General features: G+C 42.3%; 2 protein-coding genes across 11 annotated transcripts in view; one reads left to right on the top strand and one right to left on the bottom strand.

Moving 5' to 3' along the window:
- The window catches only part of UBAP2L (ubiquitin associated protein 2-like), a 42916-nt gene extending 30527 nt beyond the window's left edge, over window positions 1-12389 (bottom strand). For 5 of the 10 annotated variants that reach the window (XM_012733311.1, XM_012733316.1, XM_012733313.1 and 2 more), the window contains exons 1-7: window positions 12198-12270; window positions 8216-8345; window positions 6965-7042; window positions 6330-6440; window positions 1133-1334; window positions 729-824; window positions 285-330 (exon numbers count right to left, since the gene is read on the bottom strand). In XM_012733311.1, coding sequence (XP_012588765.1) covers window positions 285-330; window positions 729-824; window positions 1133-1334; window positions 6330-6440; window positions 6965-7042; window positions 8216-8305 — 623 coding nt within the window. In that variant the 5' untranslated portion in view covers window positions 8306-8345; window positions 12198-12270. Of the gene's footprint in view, window positions 1-284; window positions 331-728; window positions 825-1132; window positions 1335-6329; window positions 6441-6964; window positions 7043-8215; window positions 8346-12197 lie in introns of all 10 variants that reach the window. The other 5 variants (XM_012733314.1, XM_012733315.1, XM_012733320.1 and 2 more) reach the window with 3 other exon arrangements.
- A 51-nt stretch (window positions 12390-12440) lies between these two features.
- Window positions 12441-20658, top strand: LOC101625749 (chromosome unknown open reading frame, human C1orf43). The gene is made up of 7 exons (XM_004693760.2): window positions 12441-12886; window positions 13259-13360; window positions 17735-17852; window positions 18206-18259; window positions 18753-18919; window positions 18999-19057; window positions 20205-20658. Exons 1-7 carry the CDS (start codon window positions 12821-12823, stop codon window positions 20398-20400), a joined length of 762 nt encoding a protein of 253 aa, XP_004693817.1. The 5' UTR covers window positions 12441-12820; the 3' UTR covers window positions 20401-20658.
- The last annotated feature ends 581 nt before the right edge of the window (window positions 20659-21239 follow it).

Here is a 21239-nt window from a genome sequence, read left to right as displayed (position 1 = left end):
TCTGCCTGTTCTGTTCTCCACTCTGTCTCTGGTGAAGCCTCTCACCGCCCCTGAGCCTCTGGCCTGTACCCCAGTTCTGTATGCACAATAAATAAGTCTTTAAAAAAAAAAAAAAAAAAGCCCTAAGTCTATACATCTTTCTAATTAAATAGTATAAAAATCTTTGTGATCCAATTTTTGCTTATGGCATCATATTACTCTCAGAATATTGGAAAAATCTTATGGTAATCCTTAGGAGGAGAAAAAAATCTTTGTGTCTCACAAAGTTCCACAATGAAACTTACCCCATTCCTTGAGCTGAAAACCTTCCTCCTCTCCTACCAGAGCCACCTAAAGAAAAAGAAAAAGTTAAATATTTTCACAGTTGATAAGCCTTACCAACTGAGGTAACTCTGAAATAGTAAATGATCAATATTATCAGACATTTTTCACCATGTGGTGCATCAGTTAACCTAACAGCACAGGGTAATCATTACTATCAACAGATCATCCCACTAATAATCAAACTGCTGGGATCTCAAGCAAATCCAGTAATATAAATAATAAAGACTAGAAGAAAATAACATCTACCTTCTTTCCCACTCCCTATTCAGCAGTTTCTCTAGTATCTACATGTCACGATACCTTCAACAATTAAGGTACCAGACTCCCTGTGGAAATGTTTATTAAGCAGACTGCTATGGAACTAATAAGGGTACCAATATCTAAAGCCCCAATAAACCAATCACCTCTGCCTCGGCCTCGACCTCTTCTCCCTCTTTCTGTGCCTCTTCCAGAAGGCCCTCCACTCTTGGTGCCATCTAATCCATTTTCCTGACCCCGAACTGAAATTAAAAACACAGAAACACAGATGGCCAGAGCAGTCAGTAGAATATCTATAATAAACCACACACACACACACACACACACACACACACACACACACACACACACACACACACACACACACACACACACACACCAGGTTAATTTCATGCCAAATTAATGACTATTAATTTGAGGTTCCACGTAAGAGATGCCATGGTCTCAGAATAAATGATGGCAAGACAAACCAAAAGGATGATATAACAGTAACAAGGTCCATCCTAGCAGGGCCCTGACACATCCCCCCCAAAGTCTAGACATTACTGACCCACAGCTGGTTTTGTTAAAGCCCCATGCATACACTCTCGTCCACGGCTGGCACCTCTCCCCCGTCTTGGAGGACCACCACGTCGCCGGCTATAGTCTCTGTCACGGTCTCGATTTTCTTTGCCTTCCTCGTTGGATTCCGTCTGGCCACCATCCTTCTGTCCTGAGACTCCCTTCTTCTTCCCGACCATTTCCCAGGAGTGCTAAAGAAGAGCAGAGCAGTTATGTCTAGTCAATATGGATTACTATCAGGAAACCAGAGATAAAAGATCTGGCAACTATTAACTTTTCTGCATTCAACATCCACCTAGGACACTTCCACTGGTTTACGTATGCTGAAATGCAAATCAACTCTACCTGCAAAACTGAGGGCCTTTGTATAGGGTAAGTGCTTACGCTAATGAAATTCCAGATCAACTCCAAAAGGATAATCAAGATCCAGTCTGGCCAATCTGCATATTAGTCAAAACAGCTAGCTAGCTACTGTTTCCTATCTTTCAAGGATGTTTCTAGAGCTGAAAAGCTACTTCCTTTGCACCCACGGACTCAGCCTTTTAGTTACTTATTTACATCAAATAAAGCAAAAAGGAAAACTGAAAGTTTCTAAGAGTTAAGTATGAAATCCAAACGAATGAGAAGCATTCAATTTTGAGCACAATGTCCAGTAAAGCAGCCCAGAATGAGGAGTAAAACAATCACATTTAACTCTCCTCCTCATACACCAAATTCCTTTATTTATAGACCTAACAACAGTCAGGAAGGCACAGTGCTGGTCCTAAGAAACACTAGTTAAAGAAGCCTTCGAGTCTAGGTTTAATCCACTATGTTCTCTCTCTTTCCACAGAGATACAATCCAATATAACTACACCCAAAGCAGACCAATCTATGATACATTCCAAATTGCGGACAAGGAAAATAGACACTTTTGGGAAAGAGCCTCACTCCTTGGAAAAATTAATTTAGTAAATTAGAATTTTTAAATAGACCCTTGATTTACATGTTTTTATAGATATGCACAAATAAAAGTCTCAGGACAAACACCAAGACTATCCTACCCTAGCTAGTTACCATATATCATAAAGAACAATGGCCCCGGTGCTCAGCTGCAGCTATTTGATATCTAGTAACTTTCACAGAATATAGATGAAGTATAACATGAAATTACCAGTAATTTTCTCATGATGGATAATAATATTGTGGCCACATAAAAGAGTATCCTTTAAGTAAAGCTTGTTGGAGAATTTAGAGAATAAAGTATTAAAATGCTTACTAAGCTGCTTCCAAGATAATTCCAAATGGGGCCCTCCCTGGTGGTGCAACAGGTTAAAGCACATTCCAAATCGCAGAAAAGGAAAATAAACAATTTTGGAAAAGAGGCTTACCCCTTGGAAAAATCAATTTAGTAAATTACAATTTTTAAATGAAGCTATCTGCAGCCACTGCAGCACAAATTCAATCTCTGGCCAGGGAGGTGATCCACATGGTATAGCAAACCTCTCTGTCTTGCTCACTGCTCCTCTCAACAGTGTATTTCAGTTAATCCGCCTGTTCTGTTCCCTCTCAAACACTCCCCCTGCACCCCCCCACCCCCCGCCCACACACACACCTTCACATCACTGGCCTATACCCCAGTTCTGGTATGTTAAAAAAAAAAGCTCCAAATGTCCACCATGGATGAATAAACGTGGTGTAGACATGTTGACAGTATTATTCATTCATAAAAAGGAGTGAAATTTGGACACATCGTCCTTTTAGTCCAGCACTGTAGTGAGTGCTATGACAGCAGCTGCTCTTCAAACTTTGACATAGCACCCCAGAATGATAAAAAGAAAGATGCTCAAAAGTGAGCCAAGAAAGACAACGGTGAATAAATTTGGGGGCAAGGCCATTAAGAATTGGTCCAAAGGAGAAGTTCTGGACAAGCTTATTAAGCTAGCCTAGTTTGACAAAGTCACACGTGACAAACTCTGTTAAGTTCCTAACTGTAAGCCCATAACTCCCCAGCTGTATGTCTAAGAGGGTGAACATTCATGGTTCCTTGACCAGGATGGCCCTTAAGGAGCTCCTTAGTAAAGGACTTAATCAAAACACAGAGCACAAGTAATTTACACCAGAAAACACCAAGGCTGGAAATTGGAAATGCCCCAGCTGCTGGTGAAGATGCATGAACAGGTCTTACCAACTGTACAATCTTAAAAATAAAGCTTTACTAAAAAAAAAGTCTGACATGTGCCACAAAATGGACAAACCTTGAAACATTATGCAGAGTCAAGTCAAGCCATATACAAGGGAAAAATATGTAACTCTATACTCAACAGCTCATAGAAGGCAAACTCACAGAAAATAAAATAACACTGGGGGAAAGAGGAGGCAGGGACTTACTGAAAAAGTTCTGGAAATAGAGCATGGTAGTGACTATAATGATGTTCATGTGCATAATGCTACTGTACTGTAATTTTAAAAGTGATAAACTGTTAAATATACTTTACCAATTTTAAAAAGGTTTAAGTTCAAAATAGGGTAAACAATATTAATACTAAAGATATATCTACATATTCTAAAGTATGTAAAATACTAAAGTATTACATTTGTTTTTCTTCTTGATTTTTTTTTAAAAAAAGATGTATTAATTTATGCATACAGAACTGGGGTACAGGCCAGAGGTGCAGGGGCAGTGAGAGGATTCACCACACACAAAGTGGGAGCAGACCAAGCTGAATGACAAAATACACTGCTGAGGGGAACAGCAGGTGGGTCAGGTCTGCTGCACCATGTGGATCACCTTCAGGGCTGGGGAGCAAACTCACTAAGCGGCTGCAGCTAGCTTTAGTGCTTTGTCCTAACCAGTTGTGCCACCAGGAAAGGCCGTAGTAATTTTTTTTAAGGAGTGTATTTTTTACCTAGGTCTTGACACTCCTCACTGCCTACTCTTACACCCTCAATATTTCTGGTCTGTCATTCTATGCTGAGTTTTAATTCACAAGCCATAGTAACCTTACAGCCCAATCTGAATCAGGAGCCCAAAAAACCAGACTCAAATCAACTTTTAAAGTTTTCAATAATCTGTCTCAAAACCTGGCAAGTTTCAGAAACCTGTCACTCTCTCCCTCCTCTATGGTATACACCAACATCTAACATCAGATGGGCTCTATAAAGAAAAAGAATTATTAAGCTCTTCCCAAAGGCATTACCAGTTTTTTTTAATATGACTTCACCCACCTAAATACATTTAACATCTCTGGCAACTGGCTTTGCTTCTCTTTGGTTTTATTAGTAGCTGATTTATACATGGCATAGTCTACAGCCGCCCTCCAATTTATCCTCCTTTTTGATACTATAGATCAGACTTGTAACACTAAATGACAGGTGAAATAAATGTATGCCAAAAAAAAAAAAAGTATACTTAAATAAAGCATGGTAGTCCCACTTCACCGCCCCACCTGAAAAAAACACCTCAAGACAATCAGTCTATAGTAACATAAAAATGAACCAAAGACCTTATGCCTTATTGTACAGCCAGGGAACTTTCAAATAAGGTTAATTATAGAAATTTTAATCCATAATCCACTTTTAAAGAAAAAATTGTACAAATTTAAATGCAACTTAAAAGCTTTCCATTAATGTCCCACGATCTAGAGGAAACTGACAAACCTCCAACATTTAACTAAAGTGGTAACACGTTATCAATAAACTAACCTAAGGATACACTCTAGTATCAATCCCAACCAAAGATCCTCAGTGTAAAACCAAATAAATGAAAATATTTCTAAATGACACCATATTCATGAATAAAGAAATGCTCTAGTAAGAGCTGCAAGAACATCCCAAAGGTTAGTAAGGCAGAACGCCCATTCCTTTTTAGAAAGATTTATTTATACATACTTAACTGGGGTACAGGTCAGAAGTACTGGGAGGTGGGGTGGGTGGAGAGAATTCATCAGCGACAGAGTGGGGAGCAGAACAGGCAGATGTACTGAAATACACGGCTGAGGGGAGCAGCGGGCAGGTCAGGAGAGGTCTGCCACGCCATGTAGGTGTCACCCCCTTGGCTGGGAATCAAACTCATGCCGCAGTGGCTACGATAGTTTCACAGTGCAAGAGCTTTATAGTGCTGTGCTTTAACCCGCTGTGCCACCAGGGAGGGCCCAGAATGCCCATTCTGAAGAGACTTACAATTTGGTAAGATAGCACAGATATAGATAGAAATCTCATGAGTAGAAATTAAAGAGATAAAAGCAAATTCTCTATATTCAAGTGGTTCTCCAAAATTGCCCTATCATCTCCCAGAACGGTCAACAGAAAGTAAAATTTAATTGCTATTTCAGCAAAAACAAGTTTACCGCAGCCCTCCCTGGTGGTGCAACAAATTAAAGCACACACTATGAAGCTACCTGCAGCCATTGCAGCACTAGAGTTCAATTCCTGGCCAGGGAGTTGACCCACATGGTGCAGCAGAACTCTATCTCACCCACTGCTCTCCTCAGCAGTGTATTTCAATCTGCCTGTTCTGCTCCCCACTCAAGTCTCTGGCGAATACTCTAACCCCTCCCCCCATACCTCTGGCCTACACCCCAACTCTTATATGCATAACTAAATAAATCTTAAAAAAAAAAACTTGAGGGCCCTCCCTGGTGGCGCAGCGGGTTAAAACACAGCACTGAGAATCTAAAGCCGCTTCCACATGAGTTCGATCCCCGCCTTCCCCGGAGGTGACCACATGGCGTGGCAGACCTCTCCTGACCCGCCCACTGCTCCCCTCAGCAGTGTACTTCGTCGATCTGCCTGTTCTGCTCCCCACTCTGTCTCTGGTGAAGCCTCTCACCATCCCTGAGCCTCTGGCCTGTACCCCAGTTCTGTATGCACAAATAAATAAATCTTTAAAAAAAAAAAAAAAACTTGAAAAAAAATGACTAAACTAAAATAGTACCTCTAATTGAGACTAACCTAGTCTTGAAAAGTTACTCATATAATGTGAGTGATTTATTCCAGATCAACTATAAGAAACTGATTTTGTCTGTCTTCTCCTATTTGTTGTATGTACATTTTAAGTATTTACAACCGACATCTTCAAGACCTCTATTTAGAGAGCAAAGTGTTGTTTTAAATTGAATTATTGCTAAAAATAATTGCTACTTTTAGAATATTACTAGTCTCTCAATCAGGAACCCACTTTCTAGAACATTTTATTAACACTCTACCGTATCTGGGTTTCCTTCCAGCAGTACATTGATGGCTCTGTTGACATCTCCATTGCAGTCATGCAAAGCAATGACACATTCATCCTGGTTCTTTCCTGTAATATCAATCAACTGAAAAGAGAAAGATCAGCAAACATCAAGAAGAACTTGCACTCCCCACAAAAGGAAAAACTAGATGAAGAGCTAAAATGAGAAAAGACATTTAGCTGAATCTCAAAGCACCAGGCTAAAAAGCAAAATAAGTAGAATTGTGGTATTCTAGTTCCAAAAGCAAAACATTAATACCTATGATTAGGGATGGGGTCAAAAGTATTGACAAAGCTATCAAACAAATACTAGAGACTCAAATCCAGAAAACACACAAACTTCAGCATAGCAAGAATTTCCATAGTTTTCTACAAAAGCATTCAAGAGGGTAAAAAAATAAACAAAATTAAGACACCACCTCACTGAACAAGGTATCTATCCAAAGAGTATAACAAATCAAACAGTAAAAGCATTTATTTATTGCCTTAAACTACCGTATTAATTCTACCAATACCTATAGTAGAAAGCGTCCTTGTAGATCTGTTATTAACAGACTTTAATTCTGACATCTTTTACCATAGCTTGTAGCAAATTAGTGATACACTCACTTGTTTCACCTTTTCCTCAAAGTCAGCATCATTATGGTCCGAAATCATCTGTGCAAGTCGAATTTGTTCTGCAGTGGCCTAGAAATCGAAAGAAGATCAAGAAGGCATGATCAAGAGTTTAAGAGAAGTAAGAGGGAGCTATGCAGTCAATATCCATCCCTCACCCACCCCAATTTCCTCCTTTTTACAAATGACCAAATAATAAGAACTAACACCACTCAAGATGCTTCAATCAGCAAAATGACCAAAACAACAAAAAGAACAGTGAAAACAGAGTTTTTTCACCAATGTTCACAGTTAAAGAGGTTTTCCTCTTGGGATCACAGCACCACTTTGAAACATCTGCGCCTTAATTCACATTTATGTTCTTTACAAAGTCATGTGTTGTTCCTGCTTCTGCAACAGCCAAAATCATCCTCTTATTCCAGGGCTGAGGACACCATAAGGTTTAATCTGAGGACAGACTGAGTATATCTGCATATACAGTGCATGTTTAGAAGATTATCACGAATTTTACTGTCCCAACTGAGATTAAATACTAAAATTTTGCTAGAATACACTTGGAAATGCAAGTCAAAGAAAAATGGGTAAGATGAAAACTCTAGCCTTAGAAATTCAATATCTGATCACAATCATGCTAGATACCAAGCAACACCAACTGGATATAGAAAATAGATCAGATCTAAGTCAAACTTGCAAAACAAACATCATCAGCAAAAATCGTAAATCTCAGTACTCAGGAAGTTACTCTTTTAAACTGAGCAACACTCTAGGATGTCTCAATTGTTAATTTTCAAGGAACATATTGAAGATGCTCACTCCTCACAGAGAAAGAGAAAAATCAGATTAGGTGGGCTTCAATGAGACCAAAAAGGAAGAAAAAAGTAAGGGAAAGATGAGCAAAAAAAGGAGAAGGTATCAAGACAAAGGTTGGCTAGAGAGGCATCAAGGTGGAAGATCTAGGAAAGAAAGGCATTGCTAAAAGTGGCCCAGATGAAAGAAGGGAAATGCTATCTTATAAATACAACTGAGAGCACCCACATTTTCCCTACACCTCACAGTGCAGTATTAAACAAAAAGCAAGCATGCTGCAATAAAGTATGTCATGTTATCAAGCTCCAACTAAGTAGAAGAACTAGAAAGCCAGAATAAAGAAGCCAAATCAATAAAGCACAGACTGTGATGCATTGGATGGAAACCAGTATCAACCAGCAAAACTACCCATGGATCCACATCCCTTGGATTCTTTACCTGTGGCCGCTGCTTGTGCTGTGTCTGATTTTGGTTTTGAGGTTGTTCCCAGTTTCCCCGGGCTCGGTTAGTGCCCACCGATGTCATCATTTACAGTATATACAAATAATAGTATTTACAAGGTAGAATACTGAAAGAGTTAAAAAAAAAAAGTTTAGATTGTTAACTGTGGGCAAAATGTTTCAGCCTCTTTCATCAGCACCTTTACTTTCATTTCTTCAAAGGAACAAACTATGAAGATTCACCTGATCCTGAAACTTAGTTTGATCAATTCCTTAAGGATATTTGACTGTTAATACTTCCAATTAACAAAAAGTATAAGTGAGTTGTTTTTAAGTTATAAGTAGACTTTCTTTACTAGCTCTCTGTAAGTATAAACTTGATGAATTTCTGCAACCTTGACCATAAGTAAAACAATGTTAATAATCAAAAGCTTTTTATAAGTGAAACTATCTTAAATTCCTTTAACAAAAGGAAAAATAGGTAAAGCCTAGAAGCAAGCCTTCCAGATTCTTAAGTCTATAAACCAAATAAAAATTTTAAATACTGTTCTACTTATGAAAACACCCTTACCTGCCTTAAAAACATTTTATGTAACTTGCATGTACATGACCTCCACCTTTTGGGAAGGTCTAGCCTCTTTCTCCCTAGCTTATATTTCTCAGCAGGCTGTGAGGGTAGCATGATCCTGTGGCCTTCAACAAGTCATATATAAGCCCTGGTGAATTTGCCCAGAATTCAGTTCTCTGAGTAATAATTCCAATACACTGCTTTTTGGCTGCTTCTGTCAGTCTCCTAGTCCACAGTTTCAAGAAACCAGAATTGCAATTACCCTCAACCACTCACCTGAATATACAGAGTCCCAAACCAAAAGCATTTAACACAAAATTTTATTTGGAAGGGCTTCTGGGAAGTCATTTTAAACTTGAGATATTATTGCTGACAAGATGACTTTGTTGAGTCTTTAAAGAGACAAAGAAGACGCAGGGCCTTCCCAAAACCAGAACAGTTTTTGTTAAAACTCTTCTAACAAGCAAGGATTCTACTGAATTTAATTTCCCTTCATTCATACTTTCTTTTATGATGCAATCTCAGCTGCTGCATTTAGTAAACAAAGAAAACATTCATCATATGGAGTGCTCAAATTAAAGAGATTACTTCACTTTGCTTCATTCCCTTCCAAAAAATATGTTTATACCTTTCTACTTTATATTTTTGTTCATTAGTGTCACTTTATGCAAGGTAAGTCTAGACTACCCAGAAACATTGTGGATTTGAAGGAGAGGCTGGAGGGGACTTCTAAAGAAATATGCAAGGATTGACTATTGGGGAATTTCACCTATTTCTTGGGTCACAAAGCTGTAGATAAATCCTTCACCAAGTTGGGTCAATAGGTTACAAAGACCTTAATTTTTTTATGTCATCATTAAGAGTTAAGAATTCAACATTCTCTATCACCAATAAAGATTTTAAGGCAACTTACGGGCTAATTTTTAACCATTACCTCTCCCCACTACACACATGTGCACAAAAAGGCTATCAATATTTCAAGTTAGTAGAAGGCTGTTAGCTACACAGTAGTTTATTTTCCCAAGCTAGCATTATAGTCAAATTTCAACACTTAACTTACAAAAACAAAATAAGTTTAACCAAGTGCCCGGGTTCAAATCAACAAACTAGAGGAAAATTATGCTCAATAGTTGATTCTAGGATGAAGTTTCTAATATGGGAATGATCATTCTAACTTACAAATACTAACTTTCTAGTCCATATGCGATTTCAATTTGTGAGCATGAGTTACACTGCAGATATAAATTGCATAACTAGTTATATGTACGACCACATGTACTGTACCAGTCAACATATATTTTAAAAACATCTGAAAACCACATATTTAGCAGAGAAAAAAATCTTCATGATCATTCTTGCTTAACTTCCATCTGTCTCTTGCAAGTGATTTGAAACATGTGACTAAGAACATTTTACCACCTAGAAGTAACACTACCAAGCAACAGGTCTAAAGTTATCTGGGATGGATCACTAGAGGACACAAAATTAGCGGCCTTTGAGTAACAAGGACAGACACATACCCAGAGTTATCACAGTGAAGATGAGAAATCTTAAGTACTCTTTCTTCGAAAATAAAAACATTCAAAGAAAACAAGTGAGAAGTATTGTAGACCAAGGAATAGTGTGGGAACAGATACAGGTTTCAACACAAGAATGCCCCTTTAACCATATCTTGAAAACCAGCTACTTAAAAAAATAGCCAGAGAAATTTTACAGAAAAAAATAAATAACAAGTATTTATTGAATATCTACTGTGTCCAGTACTTTAGGAAATACAAAAACAATGACTTAATGCTGCCCTCAGGGAGCTTACAATCTAATTAATTTGTGTAACAATTCAGAAACTGAGGTTGGACTTGGGGAGTGGGGGGAGTAAAGCTCCCTACCTCTAACAGAGCAAGGGAATTCCCTAGACGCTGTATGAAAATAACCCCCCATCCTCCCCATTCCCACATCAACTTGAATCTAATTTGAAAAAGAGTACTTCCCAGTTAGGACACATTTTGCAAGGAGGGCTATAAAAATAAAAAACAAAACAGTACATCTTTAGGTCTTTCATCATTAGTTTACATGCCTGCAACACTTCCCGTTCACAACGGAAATAATCACTGTGATAGTCTAATCTTTAAGGACAATGGTGCAGAGTTTTACAATCCATACACAGGCATACCAGTTCACTGGTAAAGCTGATAGCCACTGACCCTCATCACCTCCCAGCAAGTCACATCAGATATCCCCAAAGCAGAATATGGGCGGTGGGAGGTAAGGGAGGAGACAAAAAAAAGATTTCTCCCTCTTAATATTCAGGGAGGGCCAAAAGCCAAAAAGAAAAAAAAAAAGTAACAACAAAATGCTGTTCCTGTGATGGTTTTCTTTTCACAACACCCTACACCAGAGGTGGCTACATTTCAAGAACGGTGGAAAAGAAGCAGTCTGTTTGTGACATCAGTTTGCAAAACAATTTAGGGACTGTCTCGACAAGGTGAAGGGTCTAGAGCATTTTGGAATCCCTGCCCCACGATGAGAAGAGTGAACAAACACCCCAGTGCTCTAGTGACGACCCTCAGGTGTAAAACACCCATGGGGGTCTCCAAGTCCAGCGTCCCAAATAACATAACTGAGATTCCCAGAACTACTATCTGGACAACAAGGAGGTAAAGACAGAAGCAAAGAACATTATTTTAAGAGCCGGGGCGGTGAGAAAGAAGGAAGGGTAATAAGAGGAGCTGACAAAGAGGCTGGAAACCGAGAGGGGACGCAAGCCCACGCGTGGAGGATGGGAGGCTCGCCCCACTCAGCGCCACATCGGAGCTACCGGGCCAATCGCCTCCTCACCTCCCACCCGGAACAAATTAATCCTCCGCACTCCAAACTGAGGGCCACATGGGGGAGTTCGGCCAGCTCCACCCCATCGCCCTCCCTCTCCCCTCCACCTCCACCCCCAAACCAGGCCGGATCCGGATCAGAGGAGGCCCGCAGAGGGTTGGAAAGGGAGGAGGCCCCTCGTCTTCTCCACAGGCACCGGCTAGGGAAGAGAGAGGGCCCTACCTCAGGCGGGGCCCAGGCCTCACTCGCTCGCGCTCTTTCTCGTTCTCACCCCCTTCAGGCTCCAGCCGCATGGCCCCCCCTCCGACTGCCCCAAGCCCCGCCCCGGCCACGCTCCCAAATCGAGGCCCCGGCTCTGGCGCGGCCCACTAGGCCGCGAACCCAACCATAAACAAAACCTCCAGCGGCCGACTCGGTGGAGGGGGAGGGGGGACGCCGGGGCTCGCACGAACATGACGGGGGTGTACAGTAGGGGAACACACGGTGCGGGGGGGCGCACCGAGGGAGGGGGATACGGCGGAGGTAGGGGAGAAAGGAGGGAGGGTAAAAGGGGGGATCGCGGATTTAAAGGGGCCGCGGACAATACCCGGCCCCGCCGCGTTGCCGCTGCCGCCACCGCCGCCGCCAACGCCGCTGCGCTCCCAACTTTACCTCAGTCTCCTCCACACTGACACCCCGGGCCGCGCCGCCCCTATCACGTGATATAAGGTTCCCTCCTCCCCACCCCCTCCCTGCTTTTCCCTCTCGCGCTCGCTCTCGCGCCTTCCCCCTCCCACTTGCCTTCCTGCGTTCCCCAACACGTGACGCAAAAAGGAACGCGCACGCTTGCGTGCGCGCGCCGCCGCGCCACGAGACACCTCATTCCAGCTCCGCAGGTCCGCCCGCCTCCTCCACAGCGGCCCCGCCTCCACCACGTGACATACGACGGCCTCCGCTTCCTCTCACTGGCGTAGTTCCGTGTCTCTGCACTCTACGCTATAGCCACCCAGAGTCACGTGCTGGGGGTAGCGGGAAGGCGTCGTTCTTCTTTCCAGGGCCCACCCCCCCCAGTCCGCCATGTTTTCAGACCGGGTCTACCTTGCTCTTTCCCCGTAAGGAAATGGCCGGGGAGCTTCAGGGAAACCAGGCGCCGTTGCCTCCGCGGAGCCCGGGCTGACGGGATAGGGCAGCGGGGCAAACCGGAGCAGTTCTGCGCGGGGTGGGGAGGCCATGGCGTCCAACAGTAACTGGCTGTCCGGGGTGAATGTCGTGCTGGTGATGGCCTACGGGAGCCTGGTGAGGAGATCCCCTACCCTGTTCCTGATGTCGCCTCTGACCCAGTAGAGGCCCTCTTGGGCCGCTCCTTGCCTCCACTCTCCACCCACTCACCTGCGCTTTTCTCTGGGCTTTGACTCCTATCTCAGGAGTACTTGGGAGCCTAAGTCGCAGACTTGGACCGCCCCGCCCCCGGTCGAGAACCCTCCCTCTAAACTCCGAGACAGACCACCACGCCTTCCCGCAACAGGCTTCTTTATATCCACCACATCTCTTGACAGTCTTGCGTTGTCTTAAGGGATACCCCAAATCTGAGAGCCCGAATCTGAGGATTTGAAAGCATGCTTTGAAAAAAAGTGTTTCATTAAAGATTCTTTCATGTCTCTTGGACAGGTGTTTGTACTGCTATTTATTTTTGTGAAGAGGCAAATCATGCGCTTTGCAATGAAATCTCGAAGGGGACCTCATGTCCCTGTGGGACACAATGCCCCCAAGGTAGGTCCTTAAAGTTTATCCAGATCTTTAGGAACCAGGATGAGCTTATCTGTACCTTTAGCAATGACATTAATAACCATGTCTCCTTGTTGAGTCACCCACGTGCTTTGTAGGTTGAACAACCTCTGTCAATTTGGGTCTTGGCTTAACAGCTAATGCATAGGAGCAAGCTTACCCAGGAGCTTGGTGTTTTGCATCTGTAGAATGAAAGACTTAGGTTTAAATGCCTCAGTCTTTGTGGTGTGTTTCTCGCCTCGGTTTTTCTTTTTTTTTTTTTTAATTTTTGCTTTAGGATGGGGTGAGGGTGGTTAAAAATAACCCACGGGGATTCCAACTGAGATGGAAAAAGGCACAAAATGATGTGAAAATAAGCTATTATATTATTTAAAAAATTAACCCCAAATACATGTTTTTGTAGACATTTCATTTTATGAGTCCCTTATAAATCACCTAGATCCATAACTCACGTTGCAAATTGAAAACAAAGCTACTTAACTCAAGGATGTACAGAAAGTGCATTAGCCAATACTGTCTACATCCTCTCTACTTTTTAAAAAAAATCTTTTTTAAGATTTATTTATTTATGCATAATTTATAGGGTACATAGGGGGGGTGAATTTTCACCAGAGAAATGAGTGGGGAGCAGAATAGGTAGATTTCTGAAATACTGCTGAGGGGAGCAGTGGGCGAGATAGGAGAGGTCTGCTGCACTCTTTGGGTCACCTCCCTGGCCTGGGATGGAACTCACAGTGCTATAGCTGTTAATAACTCGATAGCTGAGACTTTAACCCCTACACCACCAGAGAGAGCCTGTCTGTATTCTTCTAAGTAATTTGTTGGGTCTCCCTGGTGGCGCAGGGGTTAAAGGGCAGCACCATGAAACTCTTCGCAGATACAACCCAGTTCCATCCCAGCCATGGAGGTGACCCATATGGCATGATAGACCTCACCTGTGTCACCTGCTGCTCCCCTCAGCATTATATTTCGGTTAGTCCGCCTCTTCTGTTCCCACTGTCTCTGGTGAGTTCACCCCTGTCTCCCACTTCTGGCCTGTACCCCAGTTCTTGTATACATAAATAAATCTTTTTTTTTTTTAAAAAAAGTAACTTATAGTCTTCCTTTATATGGCTTTAAATGTCTATTGATGAAAATTTATTTTTACCCCAGACCGCTTTCCTGAGCTTTATCTATCCAGCTGCCTACCTTGTATTCCCAGATTTCTTTTTAGATTTCTTTATTTATGCAAACAGAACTGGGGTATAGGCCAGAGGTGCGAGGTGATAAGAGGATCCACCAGAGAGAATGGGGAGCAGAACCGACAGATGGACTGAAAAACACTGCTAAGGGGAGCAGCAGGTGGGTCTGGAGAGGTCTGCTGCGTATGTGGGACACCTCCCTGGCCAGGGATCGAACTCCCTGGCTGCCTCACAGTTCTGTACTTTAACCAGTTGTGCCACCAGGGAGGGCCCCCTACTTAGATTTCTATAGGCATCTCAAATCAAACATCCAGATTTGACCCCTTGATACCCTTCTACTGCACAATCATGCTACTCATTTACTTTCTCAGGCTCCTTTTGTATGACTTCCCACAAATTACTGGGATCCAGCAGTAGTGGTTGAATTTTCCACCTATACATGTGCTGTTAGGGTAACCTAGAACGATCTTCCAAGTATTTGCTCTTGTTTTCTCACAGTACCTTGATTTCTTGTAGATAGCATGTTACTGTGAATATCCCTTCATGTTTAATTGTCTATTGTTTAATAGTTCTCTCTTCCTGTCTGTAATAAGCTTGCAGCAGCATGACACCATATAGGACCCATCAGTTTTTTTCACCACTATAAAGCCAGGACATACATATATATGCACCCAATGATTCCTTGTTGAATGAAAAGCAGGTTAGTTGGAGAGCTAGTAACAAATGATTCTCTCAACTCTTAGACCAATGTTTTTTCATTAAGCAATACTGTTAACTCTCCCTCTAGTATTCTTTGCTGATGTATTGGAAAGCCTCAAGAAAGATATAATAGCCTAAACCTTAATAGTGCTCCTTCCACATACCCTTACCTCTACAGATGTCAACTGCCTCCTTTAAAGAACAGATATAGGCCCTCCCTGATGGCGCAGCAGGTTAAAGCACTGCACTGAGAAGCTAAAGCCACTTCCGCATGAGTTCATTCCCTGTCTGCCCCGGAGGTGACCACATGGTGTGGCAGACCTCTCCTGACCCGCCCGCTGCTCCCCTCAGCAGTGTACTTTGTCAGTCGGCCTGTTCTGCTCCCCACTCTGTCTCTGGTGAATCCTCTCACCGCCCCTGCACCTCTGGCCTGTATGCACAAATAAATCTTTTAAAAAAAGACAGATATGGTGATCCTCCCTGGTGGTGCAGTGGGTTAGGACAGGGTTAGGATGCAGCACTGCAAGCAAGCCGCAGCCATTTTGGTGTGAGTTTGATCCCCAGAGGTGATCCACATGGCACAGCAGACCTCTCCATCTCATCTGCTGCTCCCCTCAGTAGTGTACTTTGTTGATTTGCCTGTTCTGTTCCCTGTTCTGTCTCTGGTGAAGCCTCGCACCACCCTTGCACCTCTGGCCTGTATGCACAAATAAATCAAATCCTTAAAACAAACAAAGGGATATAAGGTTAACTTATCTAATATATCATGAATCACTCAAAACTTGGACTAGGGGATTTCCCCACCCCCAACCCCCATGAGATCAGGATTACTCTGCTTTTATTTTTTTTAATGATTTATTTATTGGCCCTCTCTAGTGGCACAACAGGTTAGGATGCAGCACTGCAAGTTTAGCCGTAGCCGCTTCAGTGTATGTTCAATCCCCAGCCCTGGAGGTGATCCACAAGGCGCAGCAGACTTCTGACCCACCCACTGCTCCCCTCAGTAGTGTACTTTATCAGTTTTTTTAAAGATTTATTTATTTATGCATACAAGAACTGGGGTACAAGCCAGAGATGCAGGGGGGCAAAAAGGTGAAAGGATTCACCAGAGACAGATTAGGAACAGAATAGGTAGATTAACTGAACTACACTGCTTAGGGGAGTAGCGGGCAACACAGGAGAGGTCTGCTGCACCATGTGGGTCAGCTCCCTGGCTGGGGAACCAACTCATCCTGCAGTGGCTACTAATAGCTTCATAGTGCTGAGATTTAACTCCAGTGCTATCAGGGAGTCCCTCATTTTGCTTTGGGAAAAAAAGAAAAGTCATCTAAATTCTAGTTAATTGCTAGTAGAAGTATAATGTAGTAAAGCCACTATGGAAAAAAGTGGGTGTTATCAAGGAAGGTTACATATATATCTAATCCACAGCTCCAGTAATCCCACTCTTACAGAAAAGTTTTGTTCATGTATACTGGGAGACGTGTATAAGAGTATACATAGCATTGCTTATAATTAAGAAACAATGCAGATGTTTATATGTGGATATATGTATTTTTCAATACTATAAAGAGTAAAAATGAACAAGATAACTATATATGAACACAAGTGACTTCAAAATATTTCTGAATGAAAAAAGTAAGCTACAAAATGGAATGATTCCAGAAACCTTTTGAGTGGGAAAAAAAGCCAGAAAGCCATTCGCAAAAGAATATCTACCATATGGGGCCCTCCCTGGTGGTGCAACAGATTAAGCCCAGAACTATAAATTTGTCCTCAGTTGCTTCAGCATGAATTCAAACCCCAGCCAGGGAGGTGACCCACATGGCACAGCAGACCTCTTCTATCTCCCCTCTGTTCCCCTCAGCAGTGTACTCCATCACTCTGCCTGTTTTACTCCCCCCTCTGTCTCTGATGAATCCTCTCACCACCTCTGCACCTCTAGCCTGTACCCTAGTTCTGTATACATAAATACACCTTTTTTTTTTTTTAATTATATATTTATATAGAAGAACTGTGGCATAGGCCAAAAGTTCTTAGAAAACCCAACCTGGGGCCACTTTGTTGGCACAGGATTAAAGTCTCAGTACTATCAAGCTATCACCAGCACTACAACATGAGCTCAATCCCCTGCCAGGGAGCTGACTCACATGGCATAGCAGACCTCTCCTGTCAGGCCCACGGTGCTCCCTTCAGCTGTATATTTCGTCAGTCTGCTTGTTCTGCTCTCCACTCTGTCTCTGGTGAATCGTCTCACCTCCTGTACCTCTGGCCTATACCCCACTTCTTGTATGCATAAGTAAATAAATGTTTAAAAAGAAAAAAAACCCAGCCCTGTAAGTTCTTGCATCTTACCTCAATTTTATTAACCGAATGAACATTTTATTCTGTTTATCTTAGTGGTTCACTTGCTCTGCTCCATTTCCAGATTGAAGGGAAACAATACAGAGTAAATTATTGTATATTTTCTTTATATGACCAGGACTTGAAAGAGGAGATTGATATCCGACTATCCAGAGTTCAAGATATCAAGTATGAACCTCAGCTTCTTGCAGATGATGATACAAGACTAATTCAACTGGAAACCCAAGGAAATCAGAGTATGTAGCAGAATCTTAAGTGAGGAATCCCGCAAGTTAAAAATTCCTTTGCTGGGGGGGGGGAAGGGAGGGAAATGCACGGGACTATGGTGGTGGCACAGGGGTGATTTGGTGATGGGAAACCCGTGGGGATTACAATTGAGATGAAAAAAAAAATGTGCAAAATGATGTAAAAATAAACTTTTTAATAAAAAAAAAAATTCCTTTGCTCTCAGACTTGTCAGCATAGCTACTGGCTGACCAACAGCTGTCTGTTTCCTCTGTAGCTGGCTAGTATGTCACATGTGGGGAGACATTAACTTGCTGGACAATCTTTTGAGTGTTATGCCTGAGAACATTCTCTTTCTCAACAGCTTGCTACAACTATCTATACAGGATGAAAGCTCTGGATGCCATCCGTGCTTCTGGTAAGGGCTACTCAACAGGATCCTTTTGGGATTCTCAGTGCTCACTTGGGGAAGAGAAGGAAGAACCCACTTAATATGTGTTAGCTTTGTCCTTTCTGCACATCCCTAACTAGTAAAAGGTTTCTAGTGTTAAAGAGTTCTGGGTTACTCTCCTAAGTCAATGATATAGACAACTTAATCTCCAGAGAGTCTAGATTTGTATTGTTGTTCTTTTAAGCCCCTATTTTCATGAACTAGATGGTGGTAATGTGCTTGTTTATCCACAAAACACAGGCAGCATCTGCTTTTTCATGATGCTAAAGAGAGTTGGTTCTTAAATTTTTGTCCCCGTACTGTAACCATACATGCACTTCTCTACCAAAATAATAGTTTATATCTGAAAGCCAGGATAGGTAAGTAGGAGAGTAAATGGGATGATGGTGTTCCTGCATATGGTTGGTATAGCTCACAGTTGTGTTGCCACCGCCAAATGACCATTCTATTATCTCCACAGAGATCCCATTTCATACTGAAGGCCGGCATTCCCGTTCCTTAATGGGCAAGAATTTCCGCTCCTACTTGCTAGATCTTCGAAACACTAGTACTCCTTTTAAGGGTGTGCGCAAGGCCCTCATTGATACCCTGCTGGATGGCTATGAGACAGCCCGCTATGGGACTGGGGTAAGCTGAATGACAAGTTTTTCCTCTAAGGAACTAATGGAATCTTCCATATTGAAACAGTTTCATTCTTCATCCTCAGGTTTTTGGCCAGAATGAGTACCTGCGCTATCAGGAGGCCCTAAGTGAGCTGGCCACAGTGTGAGTTTGGAGGGAACATGTGAAAGGGGTTGGTTGGAGAACACAGTAATACTGTCTCTTTCCCATTGTAAGATGACCTTCAGAAAGCAATAGCAAATCCCTAATTGTCAGGCCCTGGACCTCCCTGGTCGTGCAGGGGTTAAAGTCTCAGCACTATCAAGCTATTACCAGCCATTGTGGCATGAGTTCAATTCCTGGCCAGGGAGGTGACCCATATGGTGCAGCAGACTTCGCCTGTCTCACCAACTGCTTTTCTCATGTTTTTCAGTGGATCCGCCTGTTCTGGTCCCCATTCTGTCTCTGGTGAATTCTTTTACCCCCTGTACCTCTGGCCTACACCCCAGTTCTAGTATGCAATTAAAAAAGAAAGAAAGAATTGCCAGGTTCTTTTCAGCCATGAAAAGAATACATATGTTTTCTGTTGTTGTTGTTCTTTCTAAAAATGTAAGGGGCATGTCTGTTTTGTCTTCTCTGTGTCCCTAAATAAAAGTACTTTTTACTTACTCCTAAAGATAAAAAGTCCTAGTAAAAAAACTTAGAGTGGTAATGAAAATAAGATGGTCCACTTAATGTATATATTATCACAATTTTTTAAAATTTCAGTGTCTTAGTGTCTTTAGTTTCTAAATAGTGTCAATGGGCATAGTGAAAACTGAACAGGTTCTGATATCTCAGCTTTGAATCTCAGCTTTGTCACAGCTAGCTTTGTGACCTAAGCAAGTTACTTAGTGTACCTTTCTATCCAGCAAATGGGATGACGGTACCACATAGGAATATTGGTATAGGACCAGACTTAATACTCTTAATGTGGCGAGTGTTCACTAGCACTTTGTTTTTTTGTATCCCATTTTGAAGTTGCTTTCTTTGGATTGGGATTTTATTAGCAGCACATGCACATTAGGTAAATCAGCAGAGTCTAAAATTTTATTTAAGCATAGTGAGATAAAGAACCATTAAGCCAAAGACAGAGACCCCGGGGAAATCGGTATTTCTGCGATTTCTAAACTACCAGATGGGATTTTATAACTAGTTTATAAGATAAGATGGATACTGTGGCTACAACTGCATTTATGGGATGGATAAGCCCTGAATTGTACTCTTCCATTAGTCCTCATTCTGTCCATGGCCTGCCTTCTCTGTTCCTCAGGATAAAAGCACGAAGTGGGAGCTCTCAGCGACAACACCAGTCAGCAGCCAAAGACCTAACCCAGTCTCCTGAAGTTTCCCCAACAACCATCCAGGTGACATACCTCCCCTCCAGTCAGAAGAGTAAACGTGCCAAGCACTTCCTCGAATTGAAGAGCTTTAAGGACAACTATAACACATTGGAGAGCACTCTGTGATAGAGCTGAGGACTCTTGCTGTTGATGGAGACAGCATTGTGCTTGCTGGGCAGTCCCTGGTCACCTGGCCCAGACACCTAGACTGGACCAACATGAAGCTCTAGCTGAAGCTCCCGTGGTGTCTAGAGCTCTTAGAGCTCGTGCCTAGGAAATTGTTCTCCAACCCCTTCTTATGGCCAGCCTCAAAACCTCGGTTATGACTATTTCCCTCTGGTAGCCCTTTTTCTAGAATTAAATTCAGGTGTTTTCTTATTGTTCTGTCAGTTGTCATAATTATTCTGTTTTATTTAATGATGCTCATTTGATTTTGGTCATAATTCATCTGCTCTTTTCCTGATCTATCAATATCAGTAATCTCAAAGGTGGAGAGTTGGTATAAGGGGGTTTGGTGTCTTCTGTATGTGACTGCTTTATATTAGTTGAATGGGAATTTCGGTTTGGGACAGAAACTGGTAGGCCATGTGGAGGTTTGTAAGGCCATGGCTGGAATGTGGAATGACTGACCCCAGTACATCTCTTAAGCCACTTGTATGGAAATAGTAACATAGGGGCCCTTGGTGGCGCAACGGTCTAAGTGCAGCACTATGAGACAATCCGAAGCCACTGCAGCATGAGTTCAATCCCCAGCCAGGGAGGTGACCCATATGGTGTGACAGACCTCTCACCTGCTGCTGCCCTCAGCAGTGTGTTTCAGTAGATTTGCTCTGTTCTGCTGCCCACTATTTCTAGAGAATCCTCTCACCCACCACACCTCTAGCCTGTATCCCAGTTCTTGTATGCATAAATAAATGAATCTTTAAAAAAAATTTTTTTTTAAAAGTAACACAATTTCTCTGATG

Source organism: Condylura cristata, unplaced genomic scaffold (genome assembly GCF_000260355.1).
Source record: "Condylura cristata isolate star-nosed mole 26May11 unplaced genomic scaffold, ConCri1.0 scaffold00040, whole genome shotgun sequence".
In the NCBI taxonomy this organism is placed as follows: Eukaryota; Metazoa; Chordata; class Mammalia; order Eulipotyphla; family Talpidae; genus Condylura; species Condylura cristata.
The sequence above is the reverse complement of the archived record's forward strand: the minus strand, read 5'-3'. Positions and strand labels throughout refer to the sequence as shown.